This window comes from Phoxinus phoxinus (assembly GCF_949152265.1).
Source record: "Phoxinus phoxinus genome assembly, chromosome: 19".
Classification (NCBI taxonomy): Eukaryota; Metazoa; Chordata; class Actinopteri; order Cypriniformes; family Leuciscidae; genus Phoxinus; species Phoxinus phoxinus.
The window spans coordinates 12,169,423-12,184,344 of record NC_136894.1 but is presented as its reverse complement, the minus strand read 5'-3'; the positions used below and the strand labels follow the sequence as shown (position 1 = coordinate 12,184,344).

Below are 14,922 nucleotides of genomic sequence, written 5' to 3'. Positions count from 1 at the left end.
AATCCACCAATGACCGTTTTACATCTCATCAGCTGGAGAATTACTAGCCAATCATCTCCTATTTCAGTGACACATTGTGTTTTCATCCCGCCCCTCTTACGGGCAAAGGCATATCGGTGGAAACCGCCCGGCAAGAGCGTTTTTTTAGTTCAGTTTTGGTTTCTGAATTTGGAGAATTATTCTCTATTCCTTCCTTGATGGATAATTTTCTATTGCGCGGGGTTTTATGTGTGTTAGTTGTTTGTATGTTGAGCTCGCCAGCGCGTGGACGCAGTGATGTGCTCGAGCTCAGAGACGCGGACTTCGATTACCTCGCGCCCGAGCAGGAGACCCTGCTGGTGAAGTTTTATGCACCATGGTGAGAGAATAATGTTTCATTTATTCATACAAATATGCAAATAAAAACATTTTATTGTAAAATGATTATAAGAAGAGTACATGCTTTTATTTGCAACTCGCCGTACAGTGCTGCTGAATGTGATGGCGTGAGCTGTCCATGGTGCCTACATACAGCTGACAGTTGCGATGCAAGCTCGGTTCTCATAAGAACATTTGTTCATTTTCATAAAGCATTTTAAGGTTTTAGGAAAACCCTCAGTCCTGGGATAAGAAACACTATTCATTTCTCCATTGTTCTATTACAAGTTAATTATTCAGCAGCATTGTTGTCATTTATTGCATAAATTCCAGCAGTTTTTGATTGTTTAGCTGCTCTGTTTTGTTTTCAGGTGTGGCCACTGTAAGAAACTCGCCCCAGAGTTTGAGAGTGCAGCTAGTCGACTGAAGGGAACAGTAACTTTAGCCAAGGTGAATACAGTAGGAGAAGGAAATTACAATATCCGGATCTCTTGGCTTGGATCACATTACAGGAATGTTCTGAGTTCAATACTAATGAGGCTCTTTTTAAAATGTGACATGCTGCCAATTAACACAGACAGTTATTTAAAATTTGTGGAAACAAAACTGTTTTCAGTTTACAGTGCTCTTACAATGGAAGTCAGTGGGGCAAGACATTGTCCTGGTAAAATGGTAAAATACACACAATTTTGAAAGTATAGTCACAAGCATTACATTTGATTCGTGTCCTAACCAAATTTGTGTAAAGTTATTTAAATCTTTCAACATCTGTCATGAGTCATGACCGTGTAAAGCGCTGACTTTCACACAATGTGTGCTAGGATACCAGAAAGAGCAAAAGCCAGCCACACATAAAATCATCCTCCCCGTTTACACAGCTCAATTAACGCCTGTTGAAGAATAAATAGAAGTATTTTAACAAAATGCAAGCTTCACATTATCTTTAAAACCTCTGTAACATTTCTCCCATCCACTTCCATAGTTAGTGCTTTACTATAAATGCAATTTTAGCTTTTACAAAATGAGTTTGAAATGTTTGTTCTGTGGCGATCACAAGCACAGTATTGTGTTGATAGAGCTCAACTTGATTTGAACCAGCAACATTTCTTCAACATTTCATGTGATATAGTAATGTTTATAAGTAGAGATTGCATGTTCTTCAGATGGTGTAAGGGTGTGTGCCATTCTTTGTTCAGGTGGACTGTACTTCTAACACAGAGACCTGTAAGCACTATGGGGTTACTGGATACCCAACACTCAAAATATTTCGGAACGGACAGGAATCCTCATCGTATGATGGTCCACGCTCATCTGGTATTTGTTTTAAGTTTTCCTGTGTCATTTCAAATGATGTGTGCCATGAATGCAAATGCAAATTGGCTTGGGAATGTCATAGTGGATGTATAATTTCCAAACAGATGGAATTGTGAACTATATGAAGAAACAGGCCGGGCCTGATTCTGTGCCTCTGCAAAGTGAGCATGACCTGGAGAACTTTATAAACAACTATGATGCCAGTTTAGTTGGTAAGTGCGTTTTATTGGCGTTGTTTGAACTTACCCTAAAAAAAAAATATTATATCTTGTGTAGATTCTAAATATGTAATACACTCTAAATGTAATAGCGAAATTGTATATTATGTACATTTAAATGCATAAATTCATTGGATGGATGGATGGATGGATGGATGGATGGATGGAGTTGTTATTGTGTGGTGTCATTGAAAAGTCGTTTAATGGAGTACAGGAGTAAATTGCAGAATGGCTTACTTCCTATAAATGAAAAGTTGTTATCTAAAGAAGAAGAATCAGATGTTATTTTTCAACAAGATAATGCTCCTGCCCAAGTTGGAAAGACAACCAATGAAGTCCATCAGACTATTTTTTTGGCTTGATCAGAGTACAGATTTGAACCCTATAGTGAATAGTTGGTCTCATATTAAACTCAAACGACCTGGGAGACATTTTTCAACTATTTATAAAGTGTTTGAAGCCATTGACATTGAGTGGAACAACATTGACTCTTCTTCCTGTAAAAAGCATTCCTGTAAGCTGGGCAAGGCTATTCCGTGCTTCCCCCTTCTTTTTTTTCTTCTTCTTTTTGCCCAGGAGTGTGGATAGATGGATGGATAGCTGAGCATAATACGTATTTTATTATTAATGTCTTGCATGGTGTCTTTTCTCTGTCCGTCTCTCAGGGTTCTTCTCAGGGATTGACAGCTCTCAACTCGCAGAGTTTCTTAAAGGAGCCAGTTTAATGAGGGAGAGTTTCCGCTTAGCCCACACCACAGACCTCCAGCTTGGAAACAAATATGGCGTCACATACGAGTAAGCAATGGGAGGAACTTCAACTGGTGGGTCGTGTCCCAAAAACTGAGTCACATGTCTGTTTTAATAGGGGGAAACAGGAGTCGGAAAACAATGATAAATGCAAATCAACTAACAATATTGTTGTGAATAATAGCTAAATAAATAGGCTTATTTATGTTCCCATCACTTTTGCTGTTGATGTCAAATTTCATCAAAGAATCCTGAAAGAATCATGGTTTCCACAAAAATATGGAGTATCATAACCGTTTTCAACATTGATGATAATAAGAAATGTTCTAGAGCACCAACAGTCAGCATATTAGAATGATTTTTTTAAGGATCATCTAAAAATTCAGCTTTGCCATTACAAGAGAAAATTACATTTTAAAAGTACATTAAAATAGAAAGCATTTGTTTGACATTGTAATAATATTGTTCAAATAAATGCAGCCTCGGTAAGCATTAAAACATAAACAAATGAAATATAAACATAAAAAATAAAAACATATTTAAAAAATCTTACCGACCCCAACTTTTAATGGAGCGTTATGAATGTTTATGGAGCCCCTTAAGGGACATCTCAAATATGAGTTGGGAGGACAAAATATATTTCAAAACTTTTGCTTTCCCCAGGGAAACAAAAGTTTTCAGAGGGAATGCACATTTTCTCAAACGCAAAACGTTAGCGGGAGAACGCAAAATCACTGACATAATTTTTCCATATCCTCTTTTCCATCACCATTTACATGTAAGGGCTCTATAAATGAAGAAGATATTTTAAAAAAAAAATACTATTTAGACTGTCATCTTAATTTTCCATATTACTGGATCTTTTGATTTTAATCTTAATATTTGATGTTAAAGACATATTTGTTCACTTTGGTTCAATAAACAATTTTGGTTCTTGTCCAAAGTAAAAATCTAGATTGTGAAGCAAAACCAGCTGAGAACCATTGTTCTGAAGCATAGCCGACAGTTAAGCTTGTTGTTCTGGATAAAAAAATAATATTCAAATTATGATGGACTATTATAAATCTGTCAACACTCTGCCTTGCAGGTCCGTGCTTCTGTTCCGACCCCCCAGGCTGAGCAGTAAGTTTGAGGAGAGTGTGGTCCACCACAGAGGATCAATGTCCATCACAGGCCTGAGGCGCTTCATCAGAGACAACATGTGAGCACACACACACTCGCGCATGAGAAACACACACAGAGCAGGTGCTGAGATGTTGTTTCCTTTTGCTCTGTAGTTTTGGCCTTTGTCCTCACCTGACCAAAGAGAATAAGGATTCGTTTAAAAAGAGGGATTTGTTGACCGCCTACTATGACTTGGATTATCTTCGCAATGCCAAAGGCTCCAACTATTGGAGAAACAGGTGGGTCATTCAGAATCAGTGAGCGAATATACTTATTACAGTCATGAAGTACAACCCCCAAATCCTGAGAAGTTGGGACATTTTGTAAAAAGATATAATATTAAGAATCTGTGATATGTTCATTCTCTTTAGCCTTTATTTAACTCACAAAAGTGCAAAGAAAAAATGTCCAATGTTGTAATTGTAAATGTCAAACTGGTCAAATTAATTGTATTTTGTAAATATAGACAAATTTTAATTTTGTTGGGAGTTGATGATTGCTTTTAAAATATATTATTTGAGGTTTAAACTATTTTGCCCAAATAGAAGGAAAACAAATATGAGGTACAGTATCTTTAAGTTGGTCATTGAAAAATGTGAAAATATTTTATTTGTACTTTTGAGAATTTGACAAAATGTCCCAACTTGTCTGAATTTGAGGTTGTGCTTATCTGTCCTTCTCTGTCCCAACTACATTTAGAGTGCTAAAGGTGGCGTCTAAGTTCAGTTCTCAGGGCCTGTTGTATTCTGTGGCGAACCGCAATGACTTTATGGAGGAGCTTGAGGACGAGTTCGGCCTGGGTCCGTCAGATGGAGCCGAGCTGCCGTTTGTCACCATCAGGACACGAACAGGGAACAAATACACCATGCGGGAGGAGTTTACGTGAGTACAAACACTTCATTATGATCCTGGTTTTGTTCTTCAAAGGAATTTGCATTAGTTGAGTCTAATTAGGTCATGCCATTACAAGCATCAACACCCAAAACAACATATTTCATTTTCAACCTGATCTGATCACTCCGGTATGTAATCAGTTGTTTTCTAAAAACTTTTTTTTTAAAGAGTATTATATTATATTTCTTGCATATTATTATAACTTTGGTATTAAGTAAATTAAAATAAAAGAATAAATTGCAGTTAATCCGTTTTTTTTCTCAAATGCTCTTCTTTTAAAAATGCAGTGCACTAACTTTTAACTCTTTTCCATGCAACGTTTTTAGAAAAAAGTTGCCAGCCAGCACCAACATTTTTGATCAAAAGAAAGAACAGAGCCTCTGCTTTTAAATTGTATTGTATTTTATTATTGCTTCTATCGCTTGTTTCTGCTTTTTCTTCGCCTGTGTTTTGATGCAGAGATTCTTTCAGAAGGTTTGTAATAGCGCCTCCTACTGGATAACAGTGAAAACATGGGTTGACGGAAAATTCTGTTTCAATGGAAAATTCAATCAATGGTGGGGAAAGAGTTAATGTGTTCACATAAGAGAAACAAATCAGCGTTAAACATTTAATCTCAAAATGTATCACACTATTGTTTAAAGGTTTGAGTTTAATGCTTTCATTGAGTTAGGATGCATTAAATTGATTAAAAGTGGCAGTAAATAATCATTTATTTTTAAATCATATGCTGTTCGTTTGAACTTTCTACTTCTTATCAAAGAATCCTGATGGTATCCCTAAAAATATTGATGTTTTCTACATTGATGATAATAATTTGAACAGCAAAATCAGCATTAGAATGATTTCTAAAAGGATCATGTGACTGAAGACTGGATTAATGATGCTGAAAATTCAGCTTAGCCATCAAATTACATTTTAAAATATATTAAAATAGAAAACTTTCATTGTAATACTGTTTTTACTATATCTTTGATCAAATAAATGCAGCCTTTGTGACTGTGAGCATATACCATTATCATACTTATTAATATATTAACATATTCATAAGACCGTTATCTTAATATGGTATAAATATAGTAATATTCTTAATTTAGCTCTACCACAGCTAACATCGTGCAAACACTCCTACAGCGTTTTGGTTTGTTCTAGGCGTTCTAGGTCTGTGTGTTTTAATTATGACTGTTTTTAACTGTAAATAATGGACCCTCCTCAGACGAGATGGCAAGTCTTTAGAGAGTTTTCTGGAAGACTATTTTGCTGGGCGACTAAAGCGCTATGTCAAATCAGAGCCTGTGCCTGCCAAAAACATCGGAGCGGTCAAGGTTAGTGAGATGTGTGTGATTAAAAGTCTTCATTTACAGTATGACTTCAGGCATTAACTGGAGTTGATGTTTGTGGGCAGGTGGTTGTGGCGGATACGTTTGAAGAGATTGTGAATGACCAAGAGAAAGACGTGCTTATTGAGTTTTATGCTCCATGGTGTGGCCATTGTAAAAAACTGGAGCCCAAATTTACAGAGCTTGGAGAACAGGTGAGCTTTACATACATCCGTGTATGACTTCTATATCTTTCTGAATATCTTCTGATCCTGTTTTTCTGGTCTCTATGGTCTCATAGCTGTACAGTGACCCCAATATTGTAATCGCCAAGATGGATGCAACTGCCAATGATGTCCCACAGGGCTATGACGTGCAAGGGCATGTATTCACATCTTATCACTCATCCTCAAAGCTTGTATATTCATTTTAGTATTCATTGCTCATTTTTTGTTATTCTTTTGCAGATTTCCTGCGATATATTTTGCCGCTGCTGGACGGAAGAATGAGCCAAAACGATACGAGGTAGTGTTTATTTCAAACATCTTATGGTGTACAATATGGCTATCATGTTCATATATTTGTCATTATGAACATTAATTCTTTGTTTTTTGGTTGTCACCTTTCAGGGAGCCCGTGAAGTGAAGGATTTCATCAGCTTCCTGAAGCGCGAGGCGTCCAAACCTCTTGTCCTAAACGGAGTCAAGGAAGAGCTGTAAACATTAAAGGGAAACATTTTGTGAATTTTGTTCATAAAAAGTGGAGAATTCCGCTATTGATCAGCCATGCATATCAAATCAAAATAATTGGCAACATTCAAATAAATAAAAATTCTCTCTAATTAATTTTGTCTGTGTGTGATAGAAAATAGAGCTGATTGCTAATTTCACTTGAGTCCTGTTTTGTTGTTATGGTCTTTGTTGCATGAACTTCACCGTTTGTTCTTTGTTGTTTTGATGCTCAGTTCCATCTGTGCATCTACTGGTCCATCCTCATTAATTATTGCTGTTGTTTTAACATACATTTACAAAAAGACCCATATTCATGATTTCAAACTAATCCGATTTCATGCAATAGATGGAATGGTAATTGGTTTAAACTTCAATTTGTGGAGTATCAGCATAATTTCCAGAGTCGCCCTGAGCCAATCATATGGAATTTCAAACTGAGCCGATCATATGGAATGGCATCTTTTACACATGCAGGGTTTCTTAATCTAGGACCAAAGTCCCTTAAAGTCTCTGCTAGGACAGTCTCTCATTTCATTTCATTCAAATGACAAATTGCTATTCTAAATTCTGTTGAAACAGGTTGAAAAATTGGTTGTTAGATTATTTGTTGACTCTTTATGTAGTTTGGGTGTGTTTTTACAAAGTAAATGTTGTCCTGTCACTTTAGTATTTTTTCTACTATATGTATGCCTTAAGGTTAGAATTTTTGTCATCTAAATGAAGCTTTCTGTTCAGCAAGTGTGGTACTCGTTGATGAACAGGAAATGTGGAACAAAAGAAATTCAAGTGTTTATTAAAAGGAAAATGATTTTGGTCAGCTGTTTCTTTCATGTTTGAAACCAAAATGTGGGTTAATCTGAGACTTGTTGCATGAAGCTGGTTTAATTTTTAGCGGGGTTCATCGTCATGGTAATTTACAAAACACTGTTAACTTGCTTCATAACAGGTTTTATTCTGGGTTAGAGATTGCCACCCATTCACCTGTGAGTAAAGGGGCATTTAATCTGATGCAGTAATGCTAACAGGACACTATTGTCAATTTAATGAAAGTGAATAAGCACCGAGGTTATCAAGTTCCAAAATAAACCATAAAAGCAGTCCATGATTTAGGAATATGTACCACAGAATATTATATGGAAAAGAGCCAGGATCTTGTATACCTTTTGCATTCCATGGGAGCCATACAATTTTAGAAATTTATGAGAGTAAGTACATGACATATACACACATGTAGGACCCTCACACAGCTTATAGGAAAAGACATTTATTGTGAATTCTGAACCCTGGTTCCTCAACAGCTGTAAAGAAAGAAAGAAACATTCAACAGGATCAAAAAAAATATATATCACTCACAAAAAAAAAATACATCCAATGCATTCAAAACTGATTTATATATTCTACTCTTATGCCTTTCTACCAGAAGAAATACTTTAAACAAGAAAAACCTGGGCCCATACCAAATTAAAAAAACATCCTAATTGTGATTCTGTGGTAAATCTAGTAAAAACTCTCTGAAGTCATCTTGACACTGGAGGAACATAACAGGTTGGCGTCGTTCTGAAGAGAAGTGCAGGACTGATTGTAAAAAACAAAACCAAAACACTTGTCTAATTAAGACAGAGACCGTTTCCTGTTTGCGTTTGTCTTCCCATTTCTGGTCTTTTCTAATACATGCACTGAAAGCTTGCAGCCTGTCAACGAAGAACAGTCATAAACAATCCCAGCAATATTACTCAAACAAATCCCAAAAATATACTGCCTTTTTCATGCAACAGCCATTTTAAAGTAAGCCAAATATCTGGTCGAACGGAGGAGGGGATTGAACGATGATATAACTGCGGTTCTTGATGATCGATCAACCATAATATTTCATATTCAAAGTCTACCATACATTACACCATGAACTGATGAGATATCAATTCATGCTGGCCTTGTAAGTGAACATTACTTTAGTGAACTAAAACAAACAGGACCAGAGAGTGAGCAGAGCCATCCTACAGGAATCTATCTTTAATTATAACTTTATTTTCTATGTGGAAGTTAAGAACTGAAATTGTTTAACAAGGAAAACCCCATTTTCTGTACAGTATTTCAGAGGCAAGGTTTTTTATTTCTCCCCAGAGTGTTTTATAGTCTCACTCTCTCCATTTTTGAATGTTAGTCTTAGTCGAATCTAAAATTGTAGGAGAAGAGTGAAGCCATGTTGACGGACACACAACACACCCCATCCCACCCCATCCCGCCCTGCTCAGGTTCTTAGCGGATCGCTTTGACGGGACTCTTGAAGCTGGAGGCTGCCTGCAGCTGTAGCTGGTAAGCCATTGGGTGAATCTTGAAACCATAAAGCCTGCAAGAGGAGAATGACAGTACTGAGAAACTGATGAAAATTTGAAAAATAATTGCGATATTAGAAAATAAATTTAGGCAAAGCAGCAAGTGACTGCCAAATAAAAGGTAGGACAAACCTGGGCACAAACTGGTTGGCAGGCCTCTTTGGCCGGTACTCGGGATGCACCATGAACAGCATGTGGGGGAAGCCAGTGCCAAAATAGGCTCCGTCGGTGTGATGGTGCCTGGACGACTTTGGCGTGTACACGTCCATACACTTAGGGCAGTAGAGCTTCACCATGGCCTCACCAGGTATGTCAGAGAGCCCTGGAGAGAGAAAGACACAGACGCTAGATTCACCCACTGTGGTGTTCATCATGTGATCGCTGGGGTGCACACAGACCTGCTCTAACACAACCTACTTAGCGAACGTAAAAAAAATGTCAAGATGACATGGAACCAAGAAAGGATATGCAATGGAAGAAGAAAAAAACATGTAGGGCAACAACTAATTTTGTCTATAAGCAATTCAGATTGAGGATAGGTCACGTTTCAGAAGCAAAGAAATGCATTACTTTTTTAATAAGGAAGCGCCAATAAAGATTATTTTCAGCCGATAGTAATTACAAGTTTCTTATGTTGAATCTCTCCCTTTTTAAATACTGTTTCGTTAAGCAATACTTTTAATATGTATAGTCATTTTAAGTTATATTTTATCCACCAGTTATATATAAATATATAATATAATATCTAATACTGATCAGACCAACGAGAAAAAAAAAAGTAAATGGAGTCAGACACCCACCAATAGGCAGCATCGGCTGATTCTCACAGTAAACACGAGGACAATAGCCAAAGTCTCCCTGCTGATACTTTTCCAGCTGTAAGAGAAAACAAGCACATCATCATACAAATGAAGCCGAAAAAATGAATTGTGTCTTCCTCTAATGAAATGATAACACTACGTACCATCTGGGCAATGCCACGGTTAGTGAGGATATAGCGCGCATGGATCAGTCCATAGAGCATCTCAGCAGCCTGCTCTATCAGGTCACTCTGGTTGGGGTTATCCTCCAGCTCCTCATCTGACACACACACAATAACACCTCAATAACACAGCTAGGGAATCACACGGTTTCAAGTTGGCATGACAAAAATCTTGATCATTTTCTCTTCTTGTGGTGTATTTCCGAGGGAAACAGCTCATCAAACTAAATAACTGCTGCAATGGTTTCATGGTAATGACAGATTGCTGCCGGTGGAATTATTGTCATTAATGTGCTTGATTAAAGATTATGAGAACACATTTGTGCATTTTAAATAACGATAACACACAGATAAATCATCTATAATAAATAGTGAAACATACTATAAAAAAAATGGCCCATTTTGATTTCATGGTGACTAAAATAGATTGGGAAATGCAGGTCATCTCTAGTATGATTTAGGTCCCGTTTACACGATGGGAAAACGCAGATATTTCTCTGCGTTTTGGCCTGTCATTTACACGAAAACGCTGTTTTTATCCCAGAAAAAGATTATTTCTAAAAACTCCGGCCAAAGTGGAGATTTCTGAAAACGCCGGTTATATGTTGTCGTCTCAACTGGGAGAAACGGGGTTTTAGGTTCTCTCTTGTCGATTCTGATTGGCTTGCATGGCTTTATCCTTCTCCCTACACTGCGCCCATAGGTTTGGCATAGTTATGATGGCGCTCGACGGCGTATTTATGCGGGTTGTGTGCCGGATGTTATTATTGAAAACGGAGGGGGGGGGTATTAGTTTCTCTAAATACCCGACTGTGTAAATGTGGCCTTAGAGCAGGGGTCACCAAACTCGGTCCTTGAGGGCCACTGTCCTGCAGAGTTTAGCTCAAACCCCAATTAAACACACCTGAACCAGCTAATCAAGTCTCACTAGGCATACTAGAAACTTTCAACCAGGTGTGTTGGACCTGATTGGAGCTAAACTCTGCAGGACAGCGGTTTGAGTTTGGTGACCCCTGATTTAGAGGGTACAAAAGCATTTCAAACGAATTCATGATTTATCTGGATCATATTCAAATCAAGCAGAACAAATTAAGTTAGGACTTGAAAAAGCATTTTGCTTTAGGCAGACAACTATGACAATTTCTAGATGTGTGCATTAAACAAGTAATGGTCTAAGATTCATAGACCAAAACGATTAATGGATTTGGATTAAAAGATCTTGTCTAAAACTACATTTTTTATGTGCCTGGTTGGTTGTATGTATAGCATAAAGTACAGCAGATGGTTGCACGAAAAGTTAAAGTTGCAATGTAAAGGAACCAGCGACAGATCCATTCTTCCGTATTGTGACGTACAATCACAGAAAAAGTAACAAAAATGTAGGGCAGTGACTTCAATACAACAGTTGTTTATTAGATGGAAGAAGATTTGAATGTGTAATTGCAGTTAATTGTAAGGGGGAAAGGGGGTGGGGGAGAGTTTAATTGGACTAAATGGAGAAGTCCGGCATTCGTCACGAGAGAGAAGGCTGATATCTCACTGGAAGATTGAATTGATAAATTACAAGTGGGGGGTTGTGTCAAAAACTAAATCACTGACCAGGTTCCAGATCCAGGATCATGTCAAGGGCTTGTCTGTAATGGGGGACTTGCTCATTGAGTCCCGTAAGATTAAACTTGTCCTGAATGTAGTCCTCATCTACCTGTATGGAGTGAGGAGAGAGATACATTATTCCAACAAATATGAAGATAATAGCAGGTTCATCTACTGTTCTCGAAAATGACAGATTACATCAACACAGGTTGACTGACATCTACCTTAATTGTATGAGAGATTCAGAGACAGTTAAAGAGGGTTTGCTATGTCAGGGGTTTAGGGACCTCCACTAGGGCGGTCCCACAAGAACTACATTTTCCCCTAGGACCATTTCCGTGGTTGCGTTTAACTGTCCTAATACTTTGTTGGATAGAACTGTTAAAGAAAAAAATGGTACACAAAAAAAGTATTATAGCGTTTGCTGTGTGGTTGATGCCCAATATCGCTAGCTGAACAGAAATACACTATCATGTTTAGCTTGGTCCTTTTCAAAGTCAAATTGGATTTCCTCCGCATAAAGGCTGAGAAGTGCCTGGACTTCAGCGTCGGTCCATCTATCGCTGTTTTCCACGTTCGTGAATCATGGAGTTAGTTTGTAGAGCAAGTATGTAAACTGTGTTTACATGGCTTTTTAAAATGGGCAGCTCCGGTGTTTCGTATGACATGCGTTCGGCCAATCAACTTACAGTTACAATAGTTCCTATTGTGCGGGGTTAGAACCTACTCTGAAGTAGAAGATAATTTAGTCCCCCCAAAAGGTGTCCTAGAACTAAAACCATTCCCAGTTCCTGCGGTGCAAACACACCAAAAAAAAAACAAGTACTTCTGCTAATAGTTACAGGAACAACGAAAACGCTCCTCCAGTGCGAAAACTCCTAGTGACAAACCACAGTGTGTCTGCAACTTCTAACAATAATAATACAGGAAAGTCTAGAGAAAAACTATAATAAATAAATAGATTAAAATAAGTAAACTACGTAAATTAATTTAAAAAAATTATAATAATAAAATATTATAAACAAATACATTACTATAGTAAGTAGGAATAAAATATAATAATGTAACTTGACAAACCAATTTCAGATTTATACTATTTAATTTTCAGTGTATAATCGGGCATTTATAAAGATCCCTTTTTAATTTGAGGCTGGGGTCTGGGAAAGCTTGTACTTAGTCCTTTAAATTATTTTATTTCTACATATTATTACAACTTCTATTGTCATCTCAAGAGGGCGGTGCTCGTGTCCGATAAGATTTCAACCCTGTAGCTTATTTCTAATCAATATCAACGCTCCCTGGGAACTTGTGCCTTTTAATAGCCATTATACCATTAAGAGACGATCAGATACAAATACAAACCTCACAGAAGAACTCGTTTCCCCGTAGACCACAAAACCAAGAAATCCACGATACTTCCTCTGAGCTACTCATGTTGGGAAACTGTAGACGAGACGAGAGCAACATTAAGCGAATAAAATAACAGATACAAAGACTATTACACAGCCTAAAAAAACATTTTTAATGCTGCTATACAATAAAAAGGAGTCATGTACTTGCATTAAATATATTAACGCAGCGTTATGTTTATAACAAAGTGACTGTTTCACGTAAACAATTGACTGGACTGGCCCTGACGCACGCTAACATAGCCTGCTCCGAAGGTTTTTAGTGTTATCGCCGAGTCAATAAAATACATATGGACTTTTTTTTAATCCGCAGTCTATAAACATTGGTGCGTTAAAATGACGCGTTTTTATTTTGTCAAATGTCCATTTTGTAGTTTGTGTACTCAGCTAACGCAAGATGAGTTTAGCATGCCGCTGCTAGCTAACACTTAAAACTAGGCCGCAGCAAATTTACCGACTACCCCTAAAAAAATTGTCAAACGGATATTGTCCTAACACGTAGACCTAGCAACGAATTTGCAGGAATAACTGAAAACCACACAAATATCGAAACTTCTACATATTTCTGTCTATTACAATGATTAAAGCGCTTATTCGTGTTACCTCAAGGATCTCCCGGGGTCGATGTTAGCCGCAGCGATACAACTGCACGCTGATTGGAGGCTTCTGCTCTTCGGCACGTGATCACGAGGCGGGTCACTTCCGCTCTCTCAATCCTGATCTAGTAGGAATTGTAGTCTTTATAAGTTTTTCCACACTCAGTGTTTTTGCCACAATCTGGAGTAGAATAAACCAATAATTCATGTTATATATTACTATAATCCAATATTGAAGTCATCGAATAATATTGAAAAACTGGCATTTAAAATATTCTTAATTCTACAATGCATGGCTATATTTTCCCTCCTGAAATGCAGCAAAACATTCATTCAATGTATTTACTTTATAGTAATAGTTGTTCTCAATAAAAATGTGTTCATTTTAATTTTAGTGTATATATATATATATATATGTGTGTGTGTGTGTGTGTGTGAGAGAGGTAAATCAATGAAATGACAATGGATATGGTAAGTAATAAGAAAGAAAAATAACTTTAATCCCCTTTTTAATTAATTAATTCTTAATGACACTATTAGTTGGTGAAATGAAGTCAAACCACAGATCTTCCATTTAAACAAAAGATTTTTATTTAACTTTTTCTCTGTATACTTTTTATTATAATAAGACACTTCTCTGCTTGTACATTGCTCCCTTGAACTTAAAAATGGCAACAACTGTGTGTGGGAATGTAAGTTGGGGCAGACAAACTCAGATGCATACCAATATACATACATGTGTGTATATCAAGGTTCCAATAATAAGCCATAGATGCTAGGACAGCAATAACAACTTCAGGTACCTTGGTATAGTTAGAAGTATAATACAATCTCTGAGTATTTCAAGGAATACACATTTCTATTCAAATATTGGTACATATAATGTGACCACATCAATGTATTACGTTTAAGAGGGATGGTAAACAGCACTGAAAGCCTACGAGAGAATGGCTTCCAACGAACAGACTGACCAAGCTGTATCAGAGGACGAAACCATGCTTGGTAAAATGTCTGCAAGTAAAGTCAAATAAACCCATTTGAGTTTTTTCCCTTAGTAGATAGGAAAGAAAATATATATATATTGATTTAACTTTTTTTTCACTGCACTTCATTTGGATTAACATATACACACAATGTATATAATGAAAATATCCTAGATAAAATAAACATCCTAATAGTGTCAGAAAAGTGGGCAATTGGGACTCATGTTCGCCTTTCACAAAGTGTTCTATCCTCAAAAAAGCACATTACATTTAGAGATCAGA

General features: G+C 37.0%; 2 protein-coding genes across 2 annotated transcripts; one reads left to right on the top strand and one right to left on the bottom strand.

The window, feature by feature from the left end:
• The first annotated feature begins 74 nt into the window (after positions 1-74).
• Positions 75-7,552, top strand: pdia8 (protein disulfide isomerase family A, member 8). The gene is made up of 13 exons (XM_079592043.1): positions 75-358; positions 729-807; positions 1,554-1,671; positions 1,776-1,883; positions 2,555-2,684; positions 3,724-3,837; positions 3,914-4,039; positions 4,500-4,682; positions 5,911-6,019; positions 6,100-6,228; positions 6,315-6,394; positions 6,481-6,538; positions 6,643-7,552. The coding sequence occupies exons 1-13, from the start codon at positions 198-200 to the stop codon at positions 6,730-6,732; spliced, it is 1,485 nt and encodes a 494-aa protein (XP_079448169.1). The 5' UTR covers positions 75-197; the 3' UTR covers positions 6,733-7,552.
• A 436-nt stretch (positions 7,553-7,988) lies between these two features.
• csnk2b (casein kinase 2, beta polypeptide) lies at positions 7,989-13,845 on the bottom strand. The gene is made up of 7 exons (XM_079592044.1): positions 13,665-13,845; positions 13,015-13,095; positions 11,659-11,761; positions 10,042-10,157; positions 9,878-9,953; positions 9,210-9,399; positions 7,989-9,091 (listed from the first exon to the last, which is right to left on the bottom strand). Exons 2-7 carry the CDS (start codon positions 13,084-13,086, stop codon positions 9,001-9,003), a joined length of 648 nt encoding a protein of 215 aa, XP_079448170.1. The 5' UTR covers positions 13,087-13,095; positions 13,665-13,845; the 3' UTR covers positions 7,989-9,000.
• Positions 13,846-14,922: the final 1,077 nt, after the last annotated feature.

Excerpts from the sequence above, each read along its gene's own strand:
- csnk2b (XM_079592044.1), bottom strand. The coding sequence starts at position 13,086 with ATGAGTAGCTCAGAGGAAGTATCGTGGATTTCTTGGTTTTGTGGTCTA. Across the intron at positions 10,158-11,658 it reads GATCCTGGATCTGGAACCTG|ATGAGGAGCTGGAGGATAAC; the intron begins GTCAGTGATTTA and ends TGTGTGTGTCAG. Across the intron at positions 9,954-10,041 it reads ACCGTGGCATTGCCCAGATG|CTGGAAAAGTATCAGCAGGG; the intron begins GTACGTAGTGTT and ends TTTCTCTTACAG.
- pdia8 (XM_079592043.1), top strand. The coding sequence starts at position 198 with ATGGATAATTTTCTATTGCGCGGGGTTTTATGTGTGTTAGTTGTTTGT. Across the intron at positions 2,685-3,723 it reads AAATATGGCGTCACATACGA|GTCCGTGCTTCTGTTCCGAC; the intron begins GTAAGCAATGGG and ends TCTGCCTTGCAG. Across the intron at positions 3,838-3,913 it reads CGCTTCATCAGAGACAACAT|TTTTGGCCTTTGTCCTCACC; the intron begins GTGAGCACACAC and ends TTTGCTCTGTAG.